A 25,986-nucleotide genomic window follows, 5' to 3' on the forward strand; every position below is an offset into this window, starting at 1 on the left:
TTTTTTTATTATTACAAAGCGAAAGGTCACTTGACAATTCCTGCAAACCATCCTCATGATGGGGAGCAGTAATTCTTTGACTGAGGCAACACCACAGACATGGTGAGGACAGTACTAATGGCACCCAAACATTCAAATGCATTTCTTCCCTGATTCATAGAGACACACTGGTCTCTTTACATGGTGGCCACAGTGACAGAGCATTTTTAGGCAGAGCTTAAGAGCTTGATCACATTCTTTAGGCATTAAATAGTTCTGTCCAGGAAACACGTACTAAAGAGAGTTAAAGCTTCATGAAAGACAACATCAAGAGTTAAACAAGAGAAAAAACCCAGACATGGCTTCTGAAATGCTACTAACCAAAATAGCCAAAGTCAAAAGTAAATGTTAAATACATCTGTACGAGTGTGGTGGTCCCTTCCATTTTGAACATAAAACATAATCAAATAAACCGAGTCAATAACAGATCAAAAATAAAACCAGTAGCATTAAAATCAAAACTTGAATCTGGCAACAGTATTCACCTTCTATCTCAAAAAAATTCACAGTAGATCAAACTAAAGAAAATCAACAGCAACAACATGATACATTTGAGTCAGAATCAATCAAACTCAATCTCACTCTATTCCATCCTCTTCCTCTATCACTCTCTCTCTCACACACACACACACCTCGCAGTCCCCTTTAATGCCCTTGTTAGCAGTGTGCGAGGGGTTCAGTGCAGAATCACCCAGAAAAAAACAGTCAGGGTCAAAAGGTCAAGGCCGGCCCTGACTCAGCGGCAAAAAGGCAACTCTGAAACCTGTGATCCCAATGTGCTCGACTCCATAGCAGCCAGCAGTGCCTGCACAGTATTTAAACAGTCTATTGTCATCAAGTCAAAGAAATCATACACAAAATAGGTTTATTTACAGTTCTCAGAGATTAAGAAAATAAGTGAGTCAGTGTGTGTGCTTATGTCAGAGTGAGTGTTCACCTGTGCACGTTAAACAGTATTCTCCGGAGTGTCTTAAGGTAAGTGCAAGTGTGTGTGTGTGTGTGTGTACATGTGTACATGTGTGTGTGTTTGTGTACAGGTGTGTGTGCCTGAGATTCAGTGCCCTCATCTGTGCTACACCTCCTCCTCCTCCTCTTCCTCCATCTCCTGCTGCTGCTCTGGGTGGCTCTGAGGCCAGCCCTGTGGCATGGTCATGCCCCCGCTGTGCTTCTTCTGGTGCCGCTTGTAGTTGTCCCAGTGGCCCGTGGTGTAGTTGCAGAGCGGGCAGCGGTGTGGCTTGTGCCCGTTGTGGCGCAGCATGTGCCGCTTGAGGTTCATGCTCTGGTTGCAGCTGTACGGGCACAGCGGGCACTGGAAGGGCTTGGCGCCCGTGTGGATGCGCTCGTGCCGCCGCAGGTTGGCCAGGTTGCCGCAGGCGTAGTCGCAGCGGGCACACGCGTACGGCTTCTCGCCCGTGTGCACGCGCAGGTGCCGCTTGAGGTTGTCCAGGTGCGCCGAGGCGTACGGGCAGTGCGGGCAGCCGTACGGCTTCTCGCCGCTGTGCGTCTTGCGGTGGCGCGCCAGGTGGTTGGGGTAGTGGCTGGAGAACGGGCACACCGGGCACGTGTAGAGCCGCTCGGGCTGGGCCGCGGCCGGAGGCTCGGGCGTCTGCTGCGGGGGCTCCTCCAGGGGGTGCTTGGCGGAAGAGGCGCAGGGTGGGGCCGCCAGCGGGGCAAGGGCTGGCCTGGGTCGAGCTCGCAAGATGGACGCCACTCGAGGAGGACGGACGCTACCTCCTCCTCCTCCTCCCCCCCCCCACCCTCCTCGGCTCCAGGCTCCAACAGGCTGGGCGGGGGCTGGTCCTCCTGCAAGCCCTCGTAAGAGTGCAGGAAGTCAGCGTCACTGCTGCTGATGGAGAGCATAAAGTCTGACATCACCCCTACAGAGAAAGAGAGAGAGAGAGAGAGAAAGAAAGAAAGAAAGAAAGAAAGAAAGGAGAGAGAAGGAGAGAGAGAGAGAGAGAGAGAGAGAGAGAGAGAAAAGAAAGAGAGAGCGCAAAAATATTGAAGAAAGACATCAAACCAGAGATGTTAAAGCAACAGACAAATCAGTCTTCCTCTTTCCTGGGGTTGAGGCCTACTTCCTCTTCCTTTTCTGTGGCATTCTGTGCAATGTCCAGTTCCTCACATGGCCTGTCAGACAACACCCCAACACAAGACACTCAGTCCAGCCTACAACTCATCTCTGCTTCTCCCACACACCACATTTACAAAGAAATACTGCTGAACACATACAGTTACCAGAACATGAAAAAACAAGTCAGTACTTAGGTACTGACCCTGAGTTATACAGCCATCAAAATGACAAACAATACATGCCAGAGGCCTATCTAGTTGGGTTTGTTATGGATTCTTCATAAAAAGAGCCATACATTCATAAACAATCATTGAATAAATACTTCCATTACTGAATTAATGGACTACACTATTATACACTACAACATTTTCTGTTTGAAACCAAAACCTCCTTACACCTTCCTATATCAGTCTACCAATAAGTGTACCCACTAACAACACTAAAATTAACACCACCAACACAAATACTAACACTAACAACACCACCAACATCAACAACAACAACCAGTCTATCCATCCCCTACCATCCTCAGTGGTCTCCTCTCCACTGCCGCTGCCCTTGTGCGTAGCCATGTGCCTCTTGAGGCTGACGCTGCTGCCAGCGCGGTAGCTGCACTGGCCACAGGTGTGCGGGCGCTCCTCGGCATGCAAGCGCTGGTGCCGGCGCAGGTTGCCCAGCGAGCTGCAGGCGAAGGCGCACTGCGCGCACTTGTAGGGCTTCTCGCCCGTGTGCGTGCGCGTGTGGCGCTGGAGGTTGACCAGCTGAGCCGAGGCGTACGGGCAGCGCGGGCACTGGTACGGCTTCTCGCCGTTGTGCGTCTTCATGTGCCGCTTCAGGTGGTTGGAGTAGCGCGAGGTGAAGGCGCACAGCTGGCATGCAAAGCTCTTGCGGGAGGTGCCCGCGGCATGGGCGGAGGCGGCGGTGCCAGCGGACGCCGTCTTGGCCGGCTTGTTTCGTCTCCGCGTTCGGAGGCGACCTTCGTTTTGGGCATTCGTCACCTGAGCGATGCCACCTGCAGACCTGCGGCCTGTCCCCGAGTGGGCGAGGACTCCGCAGTGGAGGCACAGGGGCTGGTCGGGCTCGTCCAGAGCCTCCCCGCACCCCCTGCAGCTGAGGTGGGGCCGAAAGGTGTGGTCGCTGGTCGGGTCACGCAGCTCGTCCACATCGCTGCCCAGGCTGAGCTGCTTGTAGCTGCCGCAGTCCTCGTCGCTCAGGGAATACACGGCCATGCCCATGTCCCCAGACACACAGTCTGCTCACACAACACAGCAGAAGACTGGGTTATCATGTTGCCTTTGGGATCAGTTCTACTGACATGCTATTTGTTCCAAGAATACATTAGCTACATACAGTAGACCTATACTTTTCCTACCACATGTATTAATATGAAAATGCTCTTGGGTCAGATCAGCTGCATCACAACATGTCAGATATAGCTGCAACATCCCTTCTCCATTTTAGCCATTGCTTGGGTCTACCTGAGTCTCTGTCGAAGCCGATGATCTTGAAGTCGGCCTCTCCGAATTCCAGGTCCTGTCCCAGCAGCAGGTTGCTCTCCAGCACCAGGGTGTCTGGATTCCCCACCGTAATGCCATCCTCATACTCCACTGGAGAAAAAATGGAACACGCAGGTTGAAATCTGACAAATTCACGGCACAAAGCTACAGACTGTGAACAGAGTAGACATGTGGTCAGCACACTTCAGACTTCAGTGACACTGAGCACAGAATAGGTCTTTATTACTTTATTATAACTGAATGTTAAAAATCTGCACCCTCACATTTTTGCCAAGCAAACAAACTCCAAGTTACAGCTGCTTTGTAATACAATCCTATTTGGTGCATATCAAGGTCTACCCTCTATATGCAAATCTAGATGCGCTTAATGAGATAGTGGGACATGTAATGCACTTCTAGCACTCTTCTAGCATGCCTGATTTGTATTCTGAGAACCTCTATCTCTAGTCTTTTCCTGTCTTAAGCTTCCCCTTTCTATTTCTTCCTCTTTCTGCATCTTCCTCTCCCTCAGCCATCTTCCTCTTACCTCCTCTACTTCTCTTTCCTGCTTGTTTGCAGGACACACACACGCACACACACACACACACACAATTAAATGCATATTTACAAGCTTTTCTTTTGACTTCTCAACAACAGCAAGGTTGCCACTGTAATCTAAATGAAAATACAGGGTCCCCCGAAAAGAAGTCATCTCATTCTGCAGTGGGCAAGTCCAGATGATAAATAACAGTACTAATAACAGGAAATACACAGCCCCTGAGGTCTCATGGTGGCAGCTTTCACATTAAAACATAAAAGCCCGAGACACGGTCAGCTCAAAGACATGGATGGGTCAGGAGTCATTTTGTGAGGAAGGAACATGCAAATAGGAGCCAAATGTGTGTGTGTGTGTGTGTGTGTGTGTGTGTGTGTGTGTGTGTGTGTGTGTGTGTGTGTGTGTGTGTGTGTGTGTCTCAAGGGTGGGGGTAAAGGGAGAGGGGTCAGGGATGGGTTGACCCAACTCTTCTTGGCAGTCTCAAAGGGGAAATGGAGTTAGGAAAGACTGAGGAAGAAGAGGAAGTCTGGAGGGGACACGAACTGATAGCTGCTAGGTTGAGATTTTGCTGTGAACAAGGTACACAGCCGTTGAAAGGCTGTTTAATATTTGTTGACCGAGGATTTTCCTAGGCATGTTTTATTTATATCATGTACTTCGGTGGCAAATTCGGATGTACTGAAATTAATCCCAAACGCAAACGTGCTAAGCTTGAGACAGATCCACCATAATCAACTAATCAAACCTTGGACAAAGGAGGCACTTCCAGTGACGAAACCCTCATTCCCAGAAGAACGGCTCTAATATAAGTTTACAACTGTTCTACACTCTTCCGTAACCAGATTAGTTTGGAAGAAACGTAAACACAAGACTTCATCATGTGTTACATACAAAGCCTAGATGAACTGACCGACACAGCAAACAACTTGGAGAATGACAGGAATCCGCTATATTGTAACACACTAAATAAAAAGCTAGCGGAGTGTGGAGAGATTTTAGATCAAGTTACTTCCTCATGGTTGAAACATTAACATTAGTTGCGAGAGAGAATTGGTGTTAGACTAAGCACATAAAAAATACCATTTCACTTCCACAGAAAACCAGTCACAATATGCGTTGCATTCAAGTAAGTACATAAAATTACTGCTTTACTCACATTTTACTGGCTGTGGATTGGATTGTTTCCTTCGGGGCATTTTGTCCGCTTCTCAAATGCAGTTCCCTCTGGTCGAATGGCAATCAGCTCATTCCTTTAACTGCACACTGTCATCTTCCTCTTCCTCTCCCACACAAAGACACAACTATCAGTGTCATCAGTCTGGTCACCATTGCCTTTGGCTATTCACCTAACAGCAATGATGCGCACACCTTGCCAATGTCGTCGCCTGACAATTTCGGATCATATTTCATTAACGTTAGATATCGTAGTAACCGTAACAAGTGCGGAGGTGGAACAGGTTGCTAAACTCAACTGGGCAGTTGACTAAGTTGGTTTGACTATCGTTACTAAGATCAACGTTAGTAAACAATTTGCCAATTCGATTTAGTCAGTTTGTGTTAGCTATACAATCAATATGCCCAGAAAGTAGTAGTGGTAGGTTAACTAAATTATAATCTAAGGTGTTGACGTAAGCGCCAAGCATGAACCATGTGGTTCATGTACGTCGGTAAAGTTAACCAGCTATCATATCCAGTCCACTAAACTTAAAAATGTACGTTAACTTACTGTAGTGTAGGATTAGTGTAGTGAGGACAGAAAGCTAGCCAAATTGTTTAAGCAGATAGATAGATAGCAATATCTTGTAATAGCATGATATAGTCAACATTGAAAGCTAGTGTTGGCTAGGAAACTTGACTGCATGTTAGCTAAGCTTTTGAGCAAAACTTGTAAGTCTGTCAAGCTACAGAACAGTATCATAACGAAGTTTTGTTGCCTAGATGGTTCGTATGTATACTTGCTTTGACAACACATATACTTAACGTACGATTTTACCATTCTATAAAATCAAATCCTTGCCATCGCTACTAAAACAAATGAACTTTTAAAGATTCATTGTTAGTACATTTCCTGAAATTTCCTTGTCCTGTATGCATTTCCGCTTTAGATTATGACAACATCCGCTTTGCGATCTCTCATCAGAAAGTGGGAAATCAAAACATTTTGCATTAGCCACCCCAAATGTACAGTAATTTTGTGCTGAATTTGAGTCTTTTCTTGACATTGTTAAAATATTGGATACCAAAAAGCTACCATATTGCTTAAACATTACAATAATGTGCTTGTTAATTCTTCTATGGATAATTTATTTTTCCCTTTTCCTTTCCTTTCTATTTTTTTTTTCTTTTTTAGTGCACCTTGTGCACCTACCGTACTGTTTCACATTTGTCTAATAAAGCATTAAAAAAAAAAACAAAAGTGGGAAATCTGATTGGCTCATTTGAACGAAGTTTCGCCATCTATGTAAGCTCAAAGACTTTATTTTATAACTCAATAAACAACATAGCAATACAAACTGTGATTATAATGAGATACATAATTTAAAAATATATTTTAAAAGCACTTTGTGTCATTTAACCTGCCTATTTCCATAAGTAGCCTAGTATGGGAGCCCCAAGCGAGTGAAAATAATACAAGTAGCCTATGTCCATGAAAGACTGTTATTCTATACTTATATACTTATTATATAAGTAGCTTATTATTTATTAACACTTTTGCATGTACATTTTAGGACCTGAAAATATCACTTGCCTAGGCAATGCCAGAGGTACAAGGTCTTATTGTAAAAACAAAACAAAACACACTACTTCTAGGCCTCCTTTTTTCTTCCTTAAGTGGTGACTAGTGGACCTTACTGTATGTCCACATGGGTAAAATAAGTCCCACTGTCCAGAGGTCCTTTTAGTGTGTACAGAACAAGTGCAACATACTTAAAAAGGTTGTTTACCCCACATCTTTAATGAAATCTGTAACATAGGCCTAGCCTAAATTAACCATCTGGATTATCAATGTTAAGACAGTAGGTTTAACTATTCTGTTCTCTAGTAAACATCAAAAACATCAACAGTGTTTCTCTGAAAATGCCCATTTTAGCATATAAGTCCCAATTTTCTGACAGGCACATCTCAATCCATTCATCAGACAGTGTTTTAATGCAAATATGAATTCTGGCAGTTTTCTCCATAGTTTCATTAACACACACATAAGTAGTTTCCTTTGCCTACTCTACTCTCCACATAACAATATACAGAGTGTGATCGAAAATAAGTCACACACACACACACACACACACACACACACACACACACACACACACACACACACACACACACACAAGTAGGTCCACTTGGAATTCAAGTGGGGTCCATGTGGGCTACTCAAATGTCTTCAGATGTCCCTGTTGGATCACAGCTAAATGCATCCATGACATGACACCCAAACCCAGTTCTGTGTGCCTTGAGGCAACCTAAGTAGTCATATTATGAAAAAATGTGATGAGCCAGATAAAAGTGCCGTGCAGTTGAGTGGCCAGATAAGGTGGCACTCTGCCCAGGCAAGAAGGTCACACCAGTTTTCGTGGGAGGGGTTTGGCTCAGCTGATTCAAGAACTGATCGGGATTGTGCACGGGGTCAGGAAGGGCCAAGCCAGTGCTGTTGGGTCAGGTGGGAATCAGGATCAGGCGATCCCTTCCTTGCTTGACTAAGAGTAGCCTGCAGGATCACATAGCTCCAGGGGTCATGTCAGAGGAGGCCTGGTCAGGTGGGAGGACACTGGAGCCGTTGTGTGAGGTGACAGGGTCATGTGCCAAGCAGGTGTCTGAGCCACACCTCTGGGGCTGGGACAGGTAAGTGGCTAGTAGTAGCCAGGGTCAGAGCCTGGTACGAAAAGTGGTTGCTCAAGTCAGTTGGAGGTCTAATGTAGAGGTAGGAGCTAAGCTAGAACCCTGGCCTAGTGGAGGCCTGGGTCAGACCTTGATGATACTAATTGATGATGTGGTTCTTTGAAACTGTAAGAGAGCACAGATATCACAGATTATCACCAATACTGTTTGCAGAACATAATTACTTGTCACTTATCTTTAGATTAGTGCAATGATGCATAGCAGAGTACATTCATAGATGTAACATTGATATTCTGTCTTCTTTGTTAACTGTCTCTTAGCTCAGGCTCTTAGCTCATCTGTAACAATGATATGTCAGATAAACACAGTTGGAATAGAAGGCAGGGATTGGACACTGCATGAAAGTTCACATTGCTTATTTCTCATAACTTGTTTCACATGTTTCTAAAAAAAATTAACCTAGAGCTGCTGATACAGGGGGCAACATTTTGAGCAATGTTGCTGGGCAATGTTCCTTATTATTGTGGTTCTGGCCTGTTCCTACTGATATTGGGCAACAATTTCTTTTCTTGAGAACTTTAATCATCAGTGGGCAAATCATCTTGATCATCCAATCAGAATCAATGGAACTGGTTATGTGGTTGCCCAGCAACATTGCTCAAAAAGTTGCCCCATGTCTCCTCATCTGAAGAGTTCAAATAGTCTTCTACAGCAGGGCTACACCTGGCACAAAACTTTTCTGTAGACAGATCATATGTTGCAACAATTGGCTTTTACTATTTTATATTAAAAAAAAATAGACCAGTCTTCTAAAACTATTTTTGGCTCCATGAACGGAACAATTCACTTGCATGCCCTGTGTGGTCTTGCTGTTAGTTACCATGTGGCTTGCAGGATTCTTTAAGTACATTTGTAAATGTAGTTAGGCCTATAGGGTGTTCTCTTCACTTACCTTACTGCCTAATAAGCCTCCATTGTGGTACTCGGGAGTACTGTGCTCTGAGGGGGGCTTGGCCTTCTCTTTGCTGTGGTTGTTGGAGTCATTGTCTTTGATGATGTCATACTGCCTACAGAACAGTGCTATGACAGCTGAGAAAGACGGTGAGACAATTATTTAATTTCAACAAATGAAATGTATGAATGAAATGTTTAATTCAACAATTGGAAGACAAGCCAATAGCTGTTTGCCAGCTAACAGAAAAATCTGTTTCTTTTCCCATAAGTTCCCTCATGACAGTCGTTTTTCTTCCTTCTGGATTCCCACAGAGCGCCCTCACTTAAGGCTTTAGCACTGTGATATGCATCTCAGCATGAGGCTGCCAAGTATAGATAGCTGATGTATGATCGCACAACAGGTGCCAATTTTGCCAGTAAGGACCAGAGGTGGATGAAGTACACAATTCCTTTACTTAAGTGAAAGTATCGATACACCTTGTCAAATATTACTCTATTACAAGTGAAAGTAGCTAAGTCAGATTTTTAGATAAGCAGAAGTACATAAGTACCGGTACTTGCTTTTAAAAATACTTAAGTATTCAGAAGTACAAGTATTTGTCCTTTTTAATGTATTGTAATGTAATGTTTATTTGGTCATTACAGTAATAGATATACATCATTTGGTCACTAGGACTTACAGTACATACAACAAAACCTATTTTGACCTATTTTCATAACCTTGCAACTGTTCAAATGGATGCAATAATATAATTTAAATCATTATTCATTCTCTGTTCACAAATCTAAAAACATTTTAACTGCCAAATACAAAACCAGATAACTCAATTTTGAGTAGGATAACACCAGACCACTTCTCAAGTCTCAATTGCAAACAGGTTTGTGTAGTTCTCCCAGTCTACATGGAGGATGTTCTGATGAATAATCTATTGCAAACAGGTTCGTGTAGTTCTCCCAGGCTACATGGAGGATGTTCTGATGAAGAATATTGCAAACTTTGTATAGTTCTCCCAGGCTACATCATGGAGGATGTTCTGATGAAGAATCTATTGCAAACAGGTTTGTGTAGTTCTCCCAGGCTACATGGAGGATGTTCTGATGAAGAATCTATTGTCACCATCATTACCACAACCAATTCAGGCAAGTTCAAATTGGACTACTGAAAAAAAATAACTTCAAGATGGTCTATCGCATTATTGCATTCAAAGACTCAAATGTGGTTAAAAGTAACGAGTACTTCATGCTCGTATTTCAAATGTAGTGGAGTCAAAAGTATAGTATTTATCTTTCAAATGTAGTGGCGTAAAAGTCACAAGTTTCAAAGTATAGATACTCAAAAATCATACATAAATACTGTAATCGAGTAAATGTTCTCAGTTACTGTCCACCCCTGGTAAGGACATTCATATGTGTGAGGGACAGAAGAGTGGCAAATTGTGTGCAAGTCAGAAAGCAAAATACCATAAGAAAGCAAAACATTAGTAACTGTATAAGTTTGACAAAAAATATGGAAATTTAAAAGCTGAAAAGATAACCCCACAGTCCTTTGGCAAACATTAGGGTGGAACTTTTCATTATTGGAGTGCCAAGGCAGGACTAGTGTTGTCCACTAAGATCTGCATGGGTGTTTACCTGCCCACATGATTAGTACTGTCATAATAATGACCATCTCTCCAGTCTGCAGCTGTCTGGACATGTCCAGGCCCTCCACTGAAGGGTCATCTAAATCAGAGTAACACAGGAGAAGGGAAAGGCAATATGAATAAGGCACACATGAAACTGTGAGAAGCAAGGAAAAAAATAACCTGCATTCTAGCTTTTGTATTGACACTTCACCACCTCTGCATTTTACTCAATTTATACCATAAAATGTTTGTTTGGGTGAACGTTAACAGGCAGCCATCCTGACTAACAATCCATGTGCTTTAGATCCCTAATGAAACCTGTCAAGTCTGTCTGCCTTGCAAGTCAAGTGGACCTTTGATCTCATGTGTACCTTGGTCCATTAGGCTTGACTGAAAGCGATCCGACTCCTCTAGTGTTCTGAAATGGATCCTCTTGCTTGCTTGGCTCTCGCCATGCAGGCCAATGGACTGGACCTGAATGATGTAATCAGTATCCTCATCCAGGTTCCAGAGCACACAAGCCCGGCTGCTGGTGTTCACCTCTCTGATGAACCTCTGTGCCAAGCCATCCTGCCTCTGACACACACACACACAGACACACACAATAAGGCATACACACAGACACACAAGCCGAGGAAACAAATACATGTACCCACACACACACACACACACACACACACACACACAAAGACATTTCTTTTTAAAACTTAAATCTCAAATCTAATCTAAAAAACTCAGTTATTCAAGGTCACAGCCCAGGAAGCAATTCGATTTGCCCCCTAGGACACAGCCAGTTTCCAGATCTCGCACTAACCTGCTGTGAGATAGCATAACCAATGACAACATCTCCGTCCACAATGTTCCAAGACACGGTCGCCGAGTCAGCTCGCAGGTGTGTGATGGACACGTTGATGGGGGCGGAAGGCCGATCTGATGGAGAGGAGGACAAAGGGACTTTGAAGATAACAAAACTATAATCACAATGTCATGTCCTTCACTGGCTCATTACCACATCATAGACATCTTCCACTCATTTTCAGCAGGCTATGGTGAGTAAGTCCCCTTTGTCCTGCAATAAACCCCCCGTCAAGGTTACCTTGAAGCAGCTTACAAGTAAAAACAAAACACACAGTTTATAGTCTCAAACACTGTGTGATTCACTGTGTTCAGTGTGAAATCTGTCTTCATGGCGTTCTACGGCACATTCTCAGTTCTGAATCAGAGCAGTCTGTTGTTCACTTGAAAGGATGACATTACAAAAAACAGCAGGGGATGATCAGGCAGCGCACACACCAGTGTTAGCTGACATGTCTCTATAGTGTCTCTGTCACTGTGTTTTGAAGGTAAAAATAATCCGGCTCCAATGCCACAGCTTCTTTCTCAAAAACATCCCAGTCTGCAGCTGTCATCAGGCCAGAATAAAAAGGGCCTGGGCATATCATGGGGTGATGAATATGGAACAGCTTCTTTATTTAGCTAAAGCTGTCATGTAGGGTCATTATGCAAATATATTCCCTTTTCCATTCATGTTCTATCCAGTAATTGCAAAGGCAGGACCACTGCAGTGCTAGCAGACATATCTCTGCAGTACCTGAGAGGACACCGCTGCCAAGGAGATGACTAGGCCTTTAATCTGCCCTGGGCCAGTGTCTGCCTTAGGCCTGTTTGGTTTAGACAACACATTAACACTGAAAGATGCTTAAAATCAAACATTGCTACTTACTCTCTTTAAAATCAATTTTGAAGTGGGATGAATGAAGGCAGTGGGTTGTATCTAAAATGTAACATTTCAGTGTCAGATTCTGTGAGTCACACTCTAAGCCGGTAAATCTGTGAGTAAATTGAAAATAAAGTTATTCTCTGAACAATCATACCATGGCATATGTTTTATTAAATCTATTGTCAAGCAAAATCTATTGTCAAGTCACAAAACTTGCTATCCTAAATACTTGATTCAGAACTTTATAAGTACCATATACTTAATTGAATTGTATGTGGTAACCTGTGCTGAATGATATATTTGCAAATATATTGCTGTTTAAATTTATAAAGAGAACTACTGTGATCAAAGAGGATTTCAATAGAGTGCTAATGCTTGTTTTTAAGCTCTTTTTATTGAGCACTTGGGCCCATATAGAGTAGGTAAGTGTTCCTTCCCTCTTAAAATACGCAGTCATGTCAAAAGAGTAAAATATGGGTTAGTTAATTGTAATGCATTTGTAAGCACACAGTATGATCTATGTAGGGTCTTAAAAGGGTAGACCTGAGTTGAATTAATTGTTATGTAGAATATCAGAAAAGGAGAAAAGGCTGCACTTAGCATATCAGTCCTTTTATAGGATGCGTTTCGGCGTAGTGCCGAAAATGGGCTCGAAGTACACTGAAGAAATTACTACGCCGAAATGCGTCTGTGCAATAAAAAGATTGATGTATGCAAAGTGCAGCCTTTTCTCCTTTTCTGATTACTTCTAAGTTGGGCCCAGCACTCCTAAAAACTACCACTCCTACCCTTTGTAATGACATTAAGCTGAATAATATCTGCACTGTATGTAACTTGCTCTTGCTAATGTTATTGAATGATTTCAACCCGAGAAATTGATTGGAACTGGGTTAGACCAGTTAGCCTATAGCTAACTGGTCTAAAAAGGAGCCATAATTTCTAGTGAATTATGTAAAGTTAGGCTGTACAGTGTCCATCTGACTGCGTCATTGCATGCACAAAGAAGAAAGGGTCTCCTCTTATCTAAGTCTGGGGTAGACGGTAAATAAACTTATCTTCCAAAAAGTTGTCCTGTTGTATGATAAATTATTAATCAAATATTTTTTTCAGGTCTCAGTGACTGGCATTAGTTAAAAGACTACATTCTTTCAAGAAAATTGTAGATTATACATACACATATACTGTGGGTTAAACGTAAAATAATATAACATAGATGATAAACAACCACTTACAAAAACACCTCTCGTTCACCTATTCAATGATGTATATCTTGTACTACTCGTACTTGTCAGAGCTAGCTGGTTGAATGAATGCTGAATGAATGAATGGATGGATGAATGATCTTCTTTTTCTTTTGTTTTTCTTTTTTTTCTTTTTTTTATTCCAATTTCGGGTGAGAAATTGAGTTTTGCTATACAGGTGATTAATTAATGCCTGTGTTTCAGCTGTTGTTTTGTCTATGTATTTAGTCAGTGACAGTTGCCTCACAATGCTATCTCTGTAAGCTACAATCCCTTTGCCGCATTCACTGTGTATTGTCTGGTAAAATATATTTCTGCTGCTTTCCAAAATGGCACTGGTCATAGTCTTTCACTCATGTTGCATTTAACCAATAAGTGTGAAACATCTCTGATAACACAATCCAGCAGTTTCAGGGCCACTCAGAGGTATCTGGAAACAGGTACTTATCTCTTCTCTAAAATCAGCCCTGAAAGAAAAAGGTACAGAGGTGGTTTCTGTGGTCCAAACACACACAAAGGTGCAGGCCACCCCAAAATGGCCCACCATCTCCTGCAGTGGAAAACCACCTTTTGTTAAATTCATTAACTGGTTGTCCTGATACAGTGATGGGGGAAGCATTAAGAGCCAAGAGACCAGCCTACTGTACTCTCCAACAAAAATACATCCTCTTTTACCTGCTGTCAATCACCTGACTGGCTAACAATACCTTCAGCCTGGCTCTAAAGACCTGCAATTGATTACACTATGACTCCCAGAATAAGACAGAGTCCATCAAGTTAGCACATGTGGTTTTCAACATGTTACATTTATATAGCACTTATCTAGACAAAGGACTTCACAGTGAAGGGGGAACCTCACTAACCACTACCAATGCGTAGCACCCACCTGGGTGATGCACGGCAGCCATTATGCACCAGTATTCTCATCACACACCAACTTGAGGTGGAGAATGAGCCAATTACACTAAGGTATGATTAAGGGGGCAGATTGAGTGAGTCAGGTTTGGAATTTAGCCAGGACACCCCCCTATTCTTTTGCAATAAGTGCCATGGGATCTTTAATGACCACAGTGAGTCAGAACCTCGGTTTAACATCTCATCCGAAGGACGGCATCTCCTATAGGACAGTGTCCCCATCACTGCACTGGGGCATTGGGATTGCCATGGGGGTTGCCATGGTCGTGGACACTTCAATAGGCACAGGCAAAATACAATATACAATATAAAAATATACAATATCAGTATAGTCTGAGTCTTAAGATTTAAATTTAAATATAGTGCAGTTCAGTGCAATGATAATGTATTAATAACAATATTGTAATTGTGTAAGACTGAAGTATGCATGAGGTAGATGAGCAGAACAGTGTTGATTGACTTTGTTCAGTGTATGGGCGGGGGCTATTTCGGAGCGTTCAACAGAGTGACTGCTTGGGGAAAGAAGCTGTGTTTGTGTTGGCTGGTTTTGGCGAACAGTGCCCTGCATCGCCTACCAGAGGGAAGGAGGTTGAACAGCTTGTGACCAGGATGTGAGGGGTCTGCAGAGATTCCAAGTACTAACCACACCTGCTTAGCTTCAGTAATTCAGCTGAGACAGGATATCCGTTGATATGGTTGCTCTCAATACTGGCAGCTCTGTAAGAATGAGCTCTGCATCTCCTTCAACATCGCCATATTGCTATTTGTACATCATAAAAAGGATTATTAGCATCTGTTTATTTGTTTTCTCAACTCTGCATAGCAACACTCATATTTGACTGTTGACCCACATAGGCCACTCTTGAATAAGATTCTGTCATCTGTGACAGGGGTAAACAGACCAGACCCCACAGGCCATAAAGTGGTCCACTAAAAATGCTGATCTTAAATGTGAGTGCAGGTTCTTTAAGCGCTCCCACTGATTGATAAACGGGTTCTGGCAGCCGTGTGGATGAATATTGAGCTGGCTGGCACTGCGCTGCAATCCACTAAATGCGCTTTAAACATGAGCGAGCACCATGCTCACTCATTTCTGATAAGTGAGTACATCAATTACATTTGAAGAGAGCGTGCCCAAGTCTGCCCTTGGTTTTTTGTCACTGATATACCCTCTACATTATGAAGCACAAAAATATCATTAAGACAGAAATAAATACTGTATGATATATAGGAAAAAGGTTTGTCTAGGCTGCTTAGATCTAACCATGTGTGAGTGCTAACAGAGCACTAATGATGCTGTCATTTTATAGCAAGTATTTCTGTAAGAGTAACTGAGTTTGTGACAGAATCAGGTAACACACTTCAATTGACTTGGCAGCTGTTACGTGTCATGACTTCATGTGATTTACAGTGGACACTTTCACACATTTCACTCCCCTACCCCCAAACCCCAACCCCTACCCCACCCTGCCACAGCCTCATCCACACACCTTCAGGCACACATAAACACAAACACACACAATAAATCCAAGGCGCTTAAAGGCAAGCCCCATTACTCTAATGGCTGGCCGGCACAATATATGTGTTCTGGAATTGGCTAAATAGCTGGTGTTGCAGCTTAACCAGAACTGTATTGTATGTTGACTGGTAGATATAATAGAAGTTTAACCAGGTAGTGTTTTCCTTTTAATCATCCTCAATACACCTGCATTAGAATGCACATTATAACTCTGATGGGCATCAGAGGGATGGGAAGACAAGGAATAAAGTGAATTTAAGACTCAATGATTGATAGATGGGGAACGTACTGGTCTACTTACTTGCCCCTGCGTGAAGTATATGACCTCCACACAGCATAAAAATCACATGTAGAAGAATGGGTGTCATTTTCCACAAAGCACTGTCGCTCCGCAGTTGGTTAAGAAAAACTCAAAGGGACGCGTCCTTCACCTTTCCATCCTTTTAACCGCCTGCAGTGCTCTTCAGTACGACATCATATCGGTAACGATACCGTCGTTTCGTGATTAGGCTGAAGTTCAGACTCGCTCATCTCACCGTCATACAAATGTCACCCACTGGTTCGAACAGCTGACCTTCTGGATATCCGGTTCCAAGAATATGTCCATTCGTATTTATCGGCAGCTGCTCCGAGTTTTTTGCTGTTTCAGTGAATGGGACCAGTTGTGTCTCTGTCACAACAATTACGCACACTGCCGGTGGTTTCCATTATGACAGAACTCCGGTAATAGCGCCGACCTAAATAGCAAATCTCGTAGGGGTCTTTCGGATTGGACCCGAACCGGGTCAGCTATCATTTTGATGAAGGTGTAACACAATCTGATACAAACTGACCACGCATGAGGAATGGCGAACACTCAAATGGCGTCCAAAGCCCTGTATTGCGCACGCAGTGTTTTCTCTCAACTATTTCTCCAGTGCGCGATGCGCCTGTACGCCTCCAGCATATCAATAGCTTCAAACCCACCGCTATCCGAGTCCTCTGCGGAACACGCGGATCACCTCCCACAGGTGGGTTGGGTCTCACTCGTCGCCACAGTCTTCATTGGCGACTTTTTCTCCATAAATCTGTCAGTCTGACGGATGGTCCACGCTCTGTGATGCTGACAGTATCTGTGACACATCTTGCTTATTCACAAGATGCAATAGTTTATATTCTATGTGAATGGACGAGATTTGACATGGTGATAAGACAAATTGTATTATAGAATTCTAATGCAATTAGAATTGATTATTGTCCGCCACATAAGCTGTACACTTACAAAATGATCTATGACAGTAATTGCATTCAGTTCATGCTACACTATCTGATATGATATAAATTGCTCCTGTTTTGCCTATCTGCCACACCTCAGCTCTGCCTGAATCATGTGGTAGCCTTCAGGCTGGGCTACTGTAGATCAAAGAGCATTTGGTGAACTCTGGACTTTCATTTTGAATCTCCAGTGACTAGTGGTTGTTCCTCTATTGTCACATAAACCAGCATTTGAAACCCCACCACACCACATACGACCTGTGAGTGGCTAACAGCAGAAATTGTTCCAGCAAACTGTATTCTTACTGCACATGTGCAATGCCAGGAGACCAGGAGAAAGCCAGCAGGGCTAGAGCTGCACAAGAATGGGAGGTAATGTCTGATAATGGGAGGTAATGTCTGATTTCTGTGCACTGACAATAAAGAAAAGTATTGAGTAACCTAGCTGCATTTTCCCATAGACCCTTTCCTCTATAGATTTTTGTGAGATGACTATCTTATAATTTTGTACATAATTTCTTTACATTTTGTACACTGTTGCTATGTGAAAGTGCTAAGGCTTGCAAATTGTGTGAAATTAGCTGAGAATCAGTTAACCATCACTACTGCTGCAAGCACTCAAACGGTCAAATACAGTATTGACATTTTCTCTGGTGCCAACTGCTACCAATCTCTTTTGTTGTCTGTAGATACTGTAACTATATCATTCCTACACCTTTATGGCTTTTCTTTAAATAACAAATCTGGCTGGCCTGGCCTCTGCCAGCAGAGAGTGGAGACACAGCTGTGAGTTGACATGGCACAGATCAAACCTTGACAGTAACAGAGGCACCCTGTCAGTTTCCAGGTTACGAGTCACCACTGCCCGTCACGGAGAAGTCCAATCCGCTATCCCTTGACATAGACAGGGCGGGGCCGCAGCAGATTGTGCATGTCCTGCAGGAGTGTGATGCTGAGGTATTCCAGGGAGACCTGCAGCCAGACGCAGAGTTTAAGGTCAGGACTAAGGTCAGGACTTTGACAAAAGCCCAGTGACAGCTATGTACTGAAGCAACAGCTGCACAACATCACAGAAAGATGTGTGTGTCAGATGTGTCATGCGACATTTCTTGCCTTAAATATAACATTTGGTGCAATGTTTCTGCAGAGACTCTACAGTGAGTCTGTGATACAAATTCTGGTGGATGTGGCTGACAGGGTGAAAACAATTCTCAGGGTGGGTAAGATCTGTTTGCTACAGAAAAGCATATGGCTATAAACAGATCTGTAAAGAATTAACCTTCTGTTTTGTATACTATATACTATATTCTGTTTGTATATTTTGTACATATATAATTTATTTTTATTAAATCAGAATTTCCCTGTTATTTTTATTTAGGAACCAGATGACAGTTTAATCGTCCTCAGTGGATGTGGGACATCTGGCCGTATTGCTTTTCTTTTAGCGGTAAATTATCTTGTATACATTTATTTTCAATTTTATAAAATCATTGCATTTTAACATTAATTATGTTGTATATCACTTTTGTTTTAGCCATAAAATATGCTTAATTAGCTATAAACTATGCTCAATTTAATAATTACTGGTGCAACACACCCCCTGACTTTTTAGAAATAAAAATGAATGACTCATCTTGTCTATAGAACACATTCAACAGGATGCTTGGATGGCATCAACAAAAACCAGTGTACTCTTACATTATTGCTGGAGGTGACAAGTAAGTAACCTCTTCTGAAATTCAGCATGTTTCCATGACATTTTTACATTTATTCATTGCTGTCTTGCTTGATTATTACTGATTGATATATTCTGAGGCTTGCAAGCATAAACACCCTCTTACTGAATGTGTTGTGAATGTGTATGGTGTACCATTGTAATGACATCCACACCTCCACAGGGCACTGTTGACCTCTCAGGAGGCGCCAGAGGACTCTCCCTCACTGGGAGCACAAGTGCTGAAGGAGGTGAGGAGAGAGGGAAGGAGAGGGGGAGAAAAGGGAGAAAAGGATTCAAGCTAAACACCTAAAAGAGGAGAGCAGAAGGCAGGTTGGATGGGTGAGGTGAAGTGAGGGTCAAAAATAAGAAAAGACAAAATAAGAGGACTGAAATGAAGATCAGAGGATGAAAGGAGAGGAAGAGAGGAGGGTGGGAAAGAGAAAGAGACAGAGACAGCTTGGTGGATGAATATCATATTCATGAAACAGAGCATCCAGAACAGAATGGCCTCCTGATAATATTCCTCATGTCAAGAAATATGAACTGCTTTGTGTATGTTGTCGAGGTTGCCACTTACTGTAGTCAAAGTCCTTTTAGGCAAATCCCTCCACTCGGCGGCCATATTGCAACGCTTTTTGGGCACTTATCGGGCATCTATTTCGGCAGAAATGCACGTGCGCAAGGCTTCACGACACCAATCTTGCTCCAGCGGTGAGATCACAACACATGATTGGCACGATATCTTCACAACACACCACATGGTGTTGGCTCAGTGTATTTACAACACAACACATGATTGGCTCAATATATTCACATATTGACGTTTTGCCGCGGAAGGGTGGGACATGTGTAGACAACTGCCATATTGAGTGTTACAAACTAACCCCATGCATTTCTACGGAGGATTTTTTGAGTGCTGTGTCTCCTCATTAGAAAGTCTCTGGTGTAGTTTTAGATGTTTGTATTATCTGCTTTTTAGGACCTTAAAGCCTAATAAAAAACCTAATTATCTCATGATGATCTCATTACGCCTCCACAATGATGAGTCATTACCAAACCTGAGCCAAAAAATTAGGCTGAGATCTGCTCCACTTCTTGGCTCTAGATTTTCAGTTTCATTTGATTTGTAAAAGGCATTAAAGGCATATATGCCTAGGAGGCATGGAACACTTAGCATCTGCAATCAACCCTGTAAGGTGGATGGGTAGCCGTGCACCTCCTATCCTGAAAGAGGCTTGCACTCCAGACATTGTGGATCATTAGTGTTGTGCCCAGCCACACTACCACACTGAATGACTTGTTCTTTTTTCTTCTACAGGCTTGTGTTGGAAGGAAGCATGTTTTCTTCATTGGAATTTCCTGTGGTCTATCGGTAGGTTTCATGGTTCAGGATTCTGGTAACACAGTGGAGTAGGCCCTTTATCACTCCCTTGGTTAGTGTAAGCAAAACTACCGGTTTGTATCTGCTTTGTAATGGACTTTAATTTATATTCATGATGAAGGCACCATTTGTTGCTGGCCAGCTCGACTTCTGCTTGAACAATTTGGACATGCTCACGCCTGTGCTGATAGGATTCAACCCTGCACACACGGCAAGGTACGACAAACAGGATGTGACACAATAATTATGACCAAAACAATGATGGTGGTGGTGAGGATGTCAGCACGGATTTTAAACAAATTAGATTGGATTAGATGAGCAAATTGATGATGTTAATTAGCTAATAATGAAGACAGATATTTAGATTTTTTTTTTTAAATGGAGATTTAATGGAAATTGTTGTGCACTTTTACCTCGGGTGTCTTCTCATATTCGATTATTAATCTTTCACCAGGAATGAGCCTATCCAAGGGTGGCCACATACTTTCAGACAGGTCACGGAGAGGATGCTGGACTTGCAGAGGGCTCAGAGAGCTTTTGTTCTAAACCCAGTGGTTGGGGTAGGCCAATGTAAAATTCATAACTACAATGTATTATGCTGTCTGTAATCTCAAGCTATGAAGAGTGATGAGAATGGAGTGAGATCACGTAACCCTGAGTATCCCAGCAACCAAAATGTATCATGTGTCAGCGGAGCTGTGGTTCAAAGTTATAAAAAGCTTTGCCATATCACAGGACACAAGTGGGCGGCCGCCATTATCATCACTCTACATGGCTAATACTGTGTATTTGCGTTAATTGAAGTCACCATTGTATATTTCTGATTTCCCTTTGAAGCCTGAGGCCATCAGTGGCTCGTCTCGGATGAAAGGGGGCACGGCCACAAAGGTCCTGCTGGAGAGTGTGCTCCTGCTGGGGCACCGAGCGGCCCATAGCCATGTGGAGATCAATCGCCAGTAGGTCCAGCAGCCAGCTGACTTCAGAAGCTCTATTTGTATGATTCCAATGCACATCACCCTAGTGCACTGAAATCGATAGGAATATTTAATGTGGTTCTTTTAACTTGATTTTCTTGCTGGGGAAACAGAGCTGTGTTGGACTGCATCAGAGATTATGAGAAGGTTCATGAAATGACATACTGTAAGACCAATGAGTTGGCCAGTGTGGTTGGAAAAGCCGGAACTAGGTAAGACAGAGAATAAGCAGGTAAGCAGCCCCCCATCACAGAAGCTTCAGGCTTCCTGAAATTGTGGATGACTCATTTGTGTGTGTGTGTGTGTGTGTGTGTGTGTGTGTGTGTGTGTGTGTGTGTGTGTGTGTGTGTGTGTGTGTGTGTGTGTGTGATCAGCCTACAGAAGGAGGGGCATGTTTATTACCTCGGCTGGAAAACTCTGGGAATTATGGGAATTATTGACGCGAGTGAGTGCGTCCCCACATTCGGAGCAGGTACGCAGCTCGATAGATTAGACATCACTGACATGCTAATCAAGATGAATGTAGGGACCACTCACTTCTGAGACCTCTGATATATGAATGGGTCAGGAGCATCTTAACCAGGACATCTCTGTATGGTATGATGTTCATAAAGGCAGGATTCTAGTAGGTCAAATGGTTTGGCTTTACTGATGTTTGTGGCACTGATTATTCAATGAACTGATGCAGTTTTATTGGTTTGTTTTTCTTCAGACTTTCAAGACATTAGAGGTTTTATGTACGGGGGTTTCAGTGAAATGAACAATAAAGAGGGAAATTTGTCCTCTCTGGTTTGTATAATTCAGTCCATAATGTACAATATTGCTTAATGGGTGTTTTTGCTCTAAAACACTCAATTATCTTTATGACTTATAGTAAACTAAAGCACATTTAAACCCCATTCACCTGTTCTATCTCTTTTTTCCATCCTTCATTCTGGTTCACACTCCATTTCTAGGGTCCACAATTCTGTATTGACCACAAGGACTTTGTGAGCACTATCTTGCCCCTCATAGGAGAGAATGACACAGTTATCTTCATATTTACTGTGGATGGTAAGACAGAAAGAGATTAATATGTTCTACGTATAACATTATTCTGAAGCCTAAGATCACCAAGAACAGTCTACAATTGTGTGGTGACCATGCAAGTTAACAGTATGTATTTATGGTTTGTTACCATGAGATTAAAATATCTATATAGATTTTTTCTTTTCTATTTAAGAACACATATGTTTCCATTCATTTATTAAGCCCAGCAAGTAACGCTACTGTAAGCCAATTTAACATAGCGTCTAACTCAACATAGAGTTATAGGACCTTGACCAGACTGCATGACCATTATTTTAAAAAATATATTTATCCTTTTGTTAATATACTTTTGCAATATTATTTGAATGTGAATCAGATGATTTTGGCGATGTTGAGAAATTAGCTGGACAAGTGAAAAAGAAGACCTCAAATGTGCAAGCAATTTGTCATGAATACAAAGGACACTGTTTTCCTGTGAGTATAAGCATTTACAGCCAACCCACTTCCAGGTCCAGTTGTTAATGCTATCATTTGTACTATTTGTGGTGAAAGTAATCAAGTTTTCTTTTTTAATTTCAGGTGAACATCAACAACATATTTGACTCAAAAGTCCTTAAAATTAGTTGGACCCCATCAGATGCAGATGATGATTTTTTCATGGTACCTATAGCACATCCACAACACAACGCGAACACATCTCGACATTATGCTCAATGCTGGGGCCTCATTCTTTGAGATATCAATTACTTCATGAATAAAACATTTCTTGAAATATCTCCCATTATAACCCCTCTAGTGTTCTTGTGGTTATCGTTTAAGGATTCCCATTTTACGATTCCCTTTCCCACTTGCCTGTTCCCTGTTCATTCAGAGGCTACAGTGGGAACTCTCCACAAAGTGGATGCTGAATGGAATCAGCACAGGTGCTCACATCTTAAAGGGGAAAGTCTATAAAAACTACATGATAGATCTCAAGGTCACCAACAGCAAGCTGTACAGAAGGGCCATAGGCATACTACAGGTAAAACATTCTAATGAACCCTGCGGCCAAGATGTCAGGCTGATAGCTCATGAAGAGAGAATTAACCTTCATTCTAAGTAATAACTGTTCATTGGCCTAGAAAAAGAAAACAAGAGTAAAATGATAGAAAAGAAATGATAAAATGCTAAAAAGTAAATTAGGTACAGCCATACTGTAAGATACCAGTATTATACTTTCTTGAATCACAGATGACTGTTGATTGTTCTAAAATATGCTGTCCATTTTTTTCACCTGTCCGACATACATGATGTTATTTTTTGCTGAAGTGAATGAGCTGTCTCTGGTTCTCAGAGGTTCACAGGTTGCCAGTGGACGCAGGGAGAGAGAGCCCTCCTTAGAGTCCTCTATGGAGCGGAGGAGCTTACTAAGGAGATGGCCACGGCGGATGTCAGCAGACACACGCAGGCAGCCACCACGAGTGACAGGGTATAAGGCATCATAATAGATCACCTCGATCTGATTCACTTTTAAGTGGTCCCTAAAGGGCCTGCCGCAGGACATATAATTTCTACAAATACACTTTGGCAAACATCCATCTGGAAACAGACAAATACAAGACCTCAACTGGAATTTAATCAGTGTATTTACAGTTTAGTGACTTTTACTGGCTAGATGGTACTGTTCAATTGATCGTTTTATTGTACTCCCAAGCCCACCGATATTTTGGAAGCAATTCCTTTTGGGTCATTTAATGTTTCATCTGTAATGTAGAAGTGTGCGGGAAACTGCCACTGCCACCCACAGGTAAACACGTAGGACTACTGCCACAAAGCGAAACCATGAGGTTCATACAATATATGGCAATTGGTATAGAAGACATCACTGCATTGGTGTCTATGTTAATTAGTTCCCTTTTCCTTTAACCTTTATTGGTCTTTGTCCCTTTGCCAGGTGGTTCCGACGGCTCTGGTGGTTCTCCAGACGGGCTGCTCAGTGTCACAGGCACAGGCGCAGCTGAGAGAGTGCTCTGTGGTTAGGGATGCTGTGGAGACCTGTCTGACCTCTGGACGCCACTAACTGCACTCCCAAACTGAAATAACCTGACAGGGCTCTTTGTGTTAAGCATGGCTGATCACAACACGTGTCAGGAATATCATTGTATATGTTTGTTTGCATTTTTTGTGGTGTGTTTAAAACAATATGCTTTCTTTCATTAGACTTACATAATGTATAGTGCAATATAATTGTTTAATTTACAACATGTACCACTTATATGTAAGAAATAAATATCACTAGATTAGTACATTAAAGGTACACTATGCAAGATTTTCACCTTAATATAACCTTTACGAAGCCACTTTGATGGTAAACAAATCTGTAATCGGGGAATCTTTCACCTAGCATAGCCACAGAACAGCGGTGCAACTTCAAGAATAGCCCTGAAGACATCTTGTGAGAATCGGATAACATTACCTTGTCAAAGGTCTTTGGAGATTTTGCCTGTTGCTGTTAATCCATCACCTCCACAGTAAAAAGCATTTTCATTGTGTATAGGGGGAACAAGCCATGAGAAGTAGGCTATTTACAACGGCAGAGTAAATATAAATATATTGTGACTCTGGGGGGAGCTCTACAGTCGCCAAAAATAGTTGAACCTGCATAGTGTGCCTTTAATAAAGGCATTAGATCAGTATATTTGAACAGGGGTACCAAAGTCTGTAAATGAAAAACGTGGGCCTACTCAACATAACCTCAGGATACCTGTGAAAGACAGGTCACATGACGAGTAATAATTCAACACAGTCTGTTAGTTGAGTGAATGGATTAAAACAGGATTTGTCTGCCCAACCAATTGCCCATAAGGGTCTTATTATCAGGGCCTGTGTTGCATACTCATAACTTCAGAACTGAAACTTTATGGAATGAAAAATAATAAAAAGGGGGGAATGTTGCCTTTAACTTTCACCTTCTTTGAGTTCTACATATAGTACAACCCAGAGCCAAAGGTACCTTTATACGGCTCTGGTACAACCCTCCTATGTGACCAGCCACGACTGGGGCATTTATTCCACACACAATTCAAACACCCTAATGACACTGAAATGACTGTGACACATCAGCAACATTTCCAGTCATCAACAGTTCAAAATTGGCCACACTGTTATTATACAGTATATATATGTAATATACAGTCCTTCCACCAGATGGCTCTGCATTGTGCATTGTGCCGTATATTGACCCTTTCAATATGTTCCTAGAGAGATTCCGGTTTAAGTGTTCAAAACCAACACAGATAGTTTAAATGAAAAATGTATCTGACTTTAGTGTAATGCTCTATAAAATGTTGACTTTAAAACCTGTTTTTTTTTTGCTTGTCCCCAAGTTACCATTACTGTAGCTCAATGTTGTTTTCTGTGCCACCGGAAATGCCTTAGGAATGCACCTGTTTGTTTCTGCAATTGAAAGGGTCTGGTAGAGATCACAATATACGGCTCTGCTCTCTACCCATCTGTCTTCAATTACCACCCTGATGTCACAATTAAAATTGGACCATTCATTTCAAACCTCACCTAGTTCATAAAATCAGCAATGCCAAAACACATGTTGCCAAAACAACATGATAAAAACCAGACCATGAGATGACAACACAACATGCACTTTGTAAGAAAT

The 25,986-nt window shown here is 42.3% G+C and overlaps 3 protein-coding genes across 3 annotated transcripts; 1 reads left to right on the top strand and 2 right to left on the bottom strand.

Moving 5' to 3' along the window:
* Window positions 1-885: 885 nt before the first annotated feature.
* On the bottom strand, window positions 886-6,268 carry LOC125284665 (zinc finger protein 513). The gene is given in 5 exon segments (XM_048228716.1): window positions 886-1,707; window positions 1,710-1,916; window positions 2,637-3,365; window positions 3,592-3,720; window positions 5,322-6,268. Coding segments are annotated over 5 exon segments (1,701 nt in total). The 5' UTR covers window positions 5,362-6,268; the 3' UTR covers window positions 886-1,111.
* Window positions 6,269-6,629: 361 nt separating this feature from the next.
* On the bottom strand, window positions 6,630-17,067 carry fndc4b (fibronectin type III domain containing 4b). The gene is made up of 6 exons (XM_048228631.1): window positions 16,281-17,067; window positions 11,399-11,514; window positions 10,956-11,160; window positions 10,592-10,681; window positions 8,958-9,094; window positions 6,630-8,170 (listed from the first exon to the last, which is right to left on the bottom strand). Exons 1-6 carry the CDS (start codon window positions 16,345-16,347, stop codon window positions 8,129-8,131), a joined length of 657 nt encoding a protein of 218 aa, XP_048084588.1. The 5' UTR covers window positions 16,348-17,067; the 3' UTR covers window positions 6,630-8,128.
* On the top strand, window positions 16,937-25,630 carry gckr (glucokinase (hexokinase 4) regulator). The gene is made up of 20 exons (XM_048228630.1): window positions 16,937-16,989; window positions 17,462-17,605; window positions 18,074-18,229; window positions 18,381-18,449; window positions 18,612-18,680; window positions 18,878-18,951; window positions 19,132-19,198; window positions 20,269-20,322; window positions 20,453-20,547; window positions 20,786-20,891; window positions 21,169-21,287; window positions 21,419-21,517; window positions 21,680-21,777; window positions 22,018-22,094; window positions 22,262-22,358; window positions 22,711-22,808; window positions 22,914-22,994; window positions 23,206-23,355; window positions 23,668-23,802; window positions 24,268-25,630. The coding sequence occupies exons 2-20, from the start codon at window positions 17,552-17,554 to the stop codon at window positions 24,391-24,393; spliced, it is 1,824 nt and encodes a 607-aa protein (XP_048084587.1). The 5' UTR covers window positions 16,937-16,989; window positions 17,462-17,551; the 3' UTR covers window positions 24,394-25,630.
* The last annotated feature ends 356 nt before the right edge of the window (window positions 25,631-25,986 follow it).

The sequence above is a fragment of the Alosa alosa genome, chromosome 19 (genome assembly GCF_017589495.1).
Source record: "Alosa alosa isolate M-15738 ecotype Scorff River chromosome 19, AALO_Geno_1.1, whole genome shotgun sequence".
Classification (NCBI taxonomy): Eukaryota; Metazoa; Chordata; class Actinopteri; order Clupeiformes; family Clupeidae; genus Alosa; species Alosa alosa.

Bases quoted from the DNA above. Each gene is read 5' to 3' on its own strand.
- fndc4b (XM_048228631.1), bottom strand. From the start codon at position 16,347: ATGACACCCATTCTTCTACATGTGATTTTTATGCTGTGTGGAGGTCAT. The intron at 10,682-10,955 runs GTACACATGAGA...ACTCTGATTTAG, and splicing joins GTCAAGCCTAATGGACCAAG to ATGACCCTTCAGTGGAGGGC. The intron at 9,095-10,591 runs GTAAACACCCAT...CGTCTTTCTCAG, and splicing joins AGTACTAATCATGTGGGCAG to CTGTCATAGCACTGTTCTGT.
- gckr (XM_048228630.1), top strand. From the start codon at position 17,552: ATGCCAGGAGACCAGGAGAAAGCCAGCAGGGCTAGAGCTGCACAAGAA. The intron at 18,952-19,131 runs GTAAGTAACCTC...ACACCTCCACAG, and splicing joins ATTATTGCTGGAGGTGACAA to GGCACTGTTGACCTCTCAGG. The intron at 19,199-20,268 runs GTGAGGAGAGAG...TTTCTTCTACAG, and splicing joins GAGCACAAGTGCTGAAGGAG to GCTTGTGTTGGAAGGAAGCA.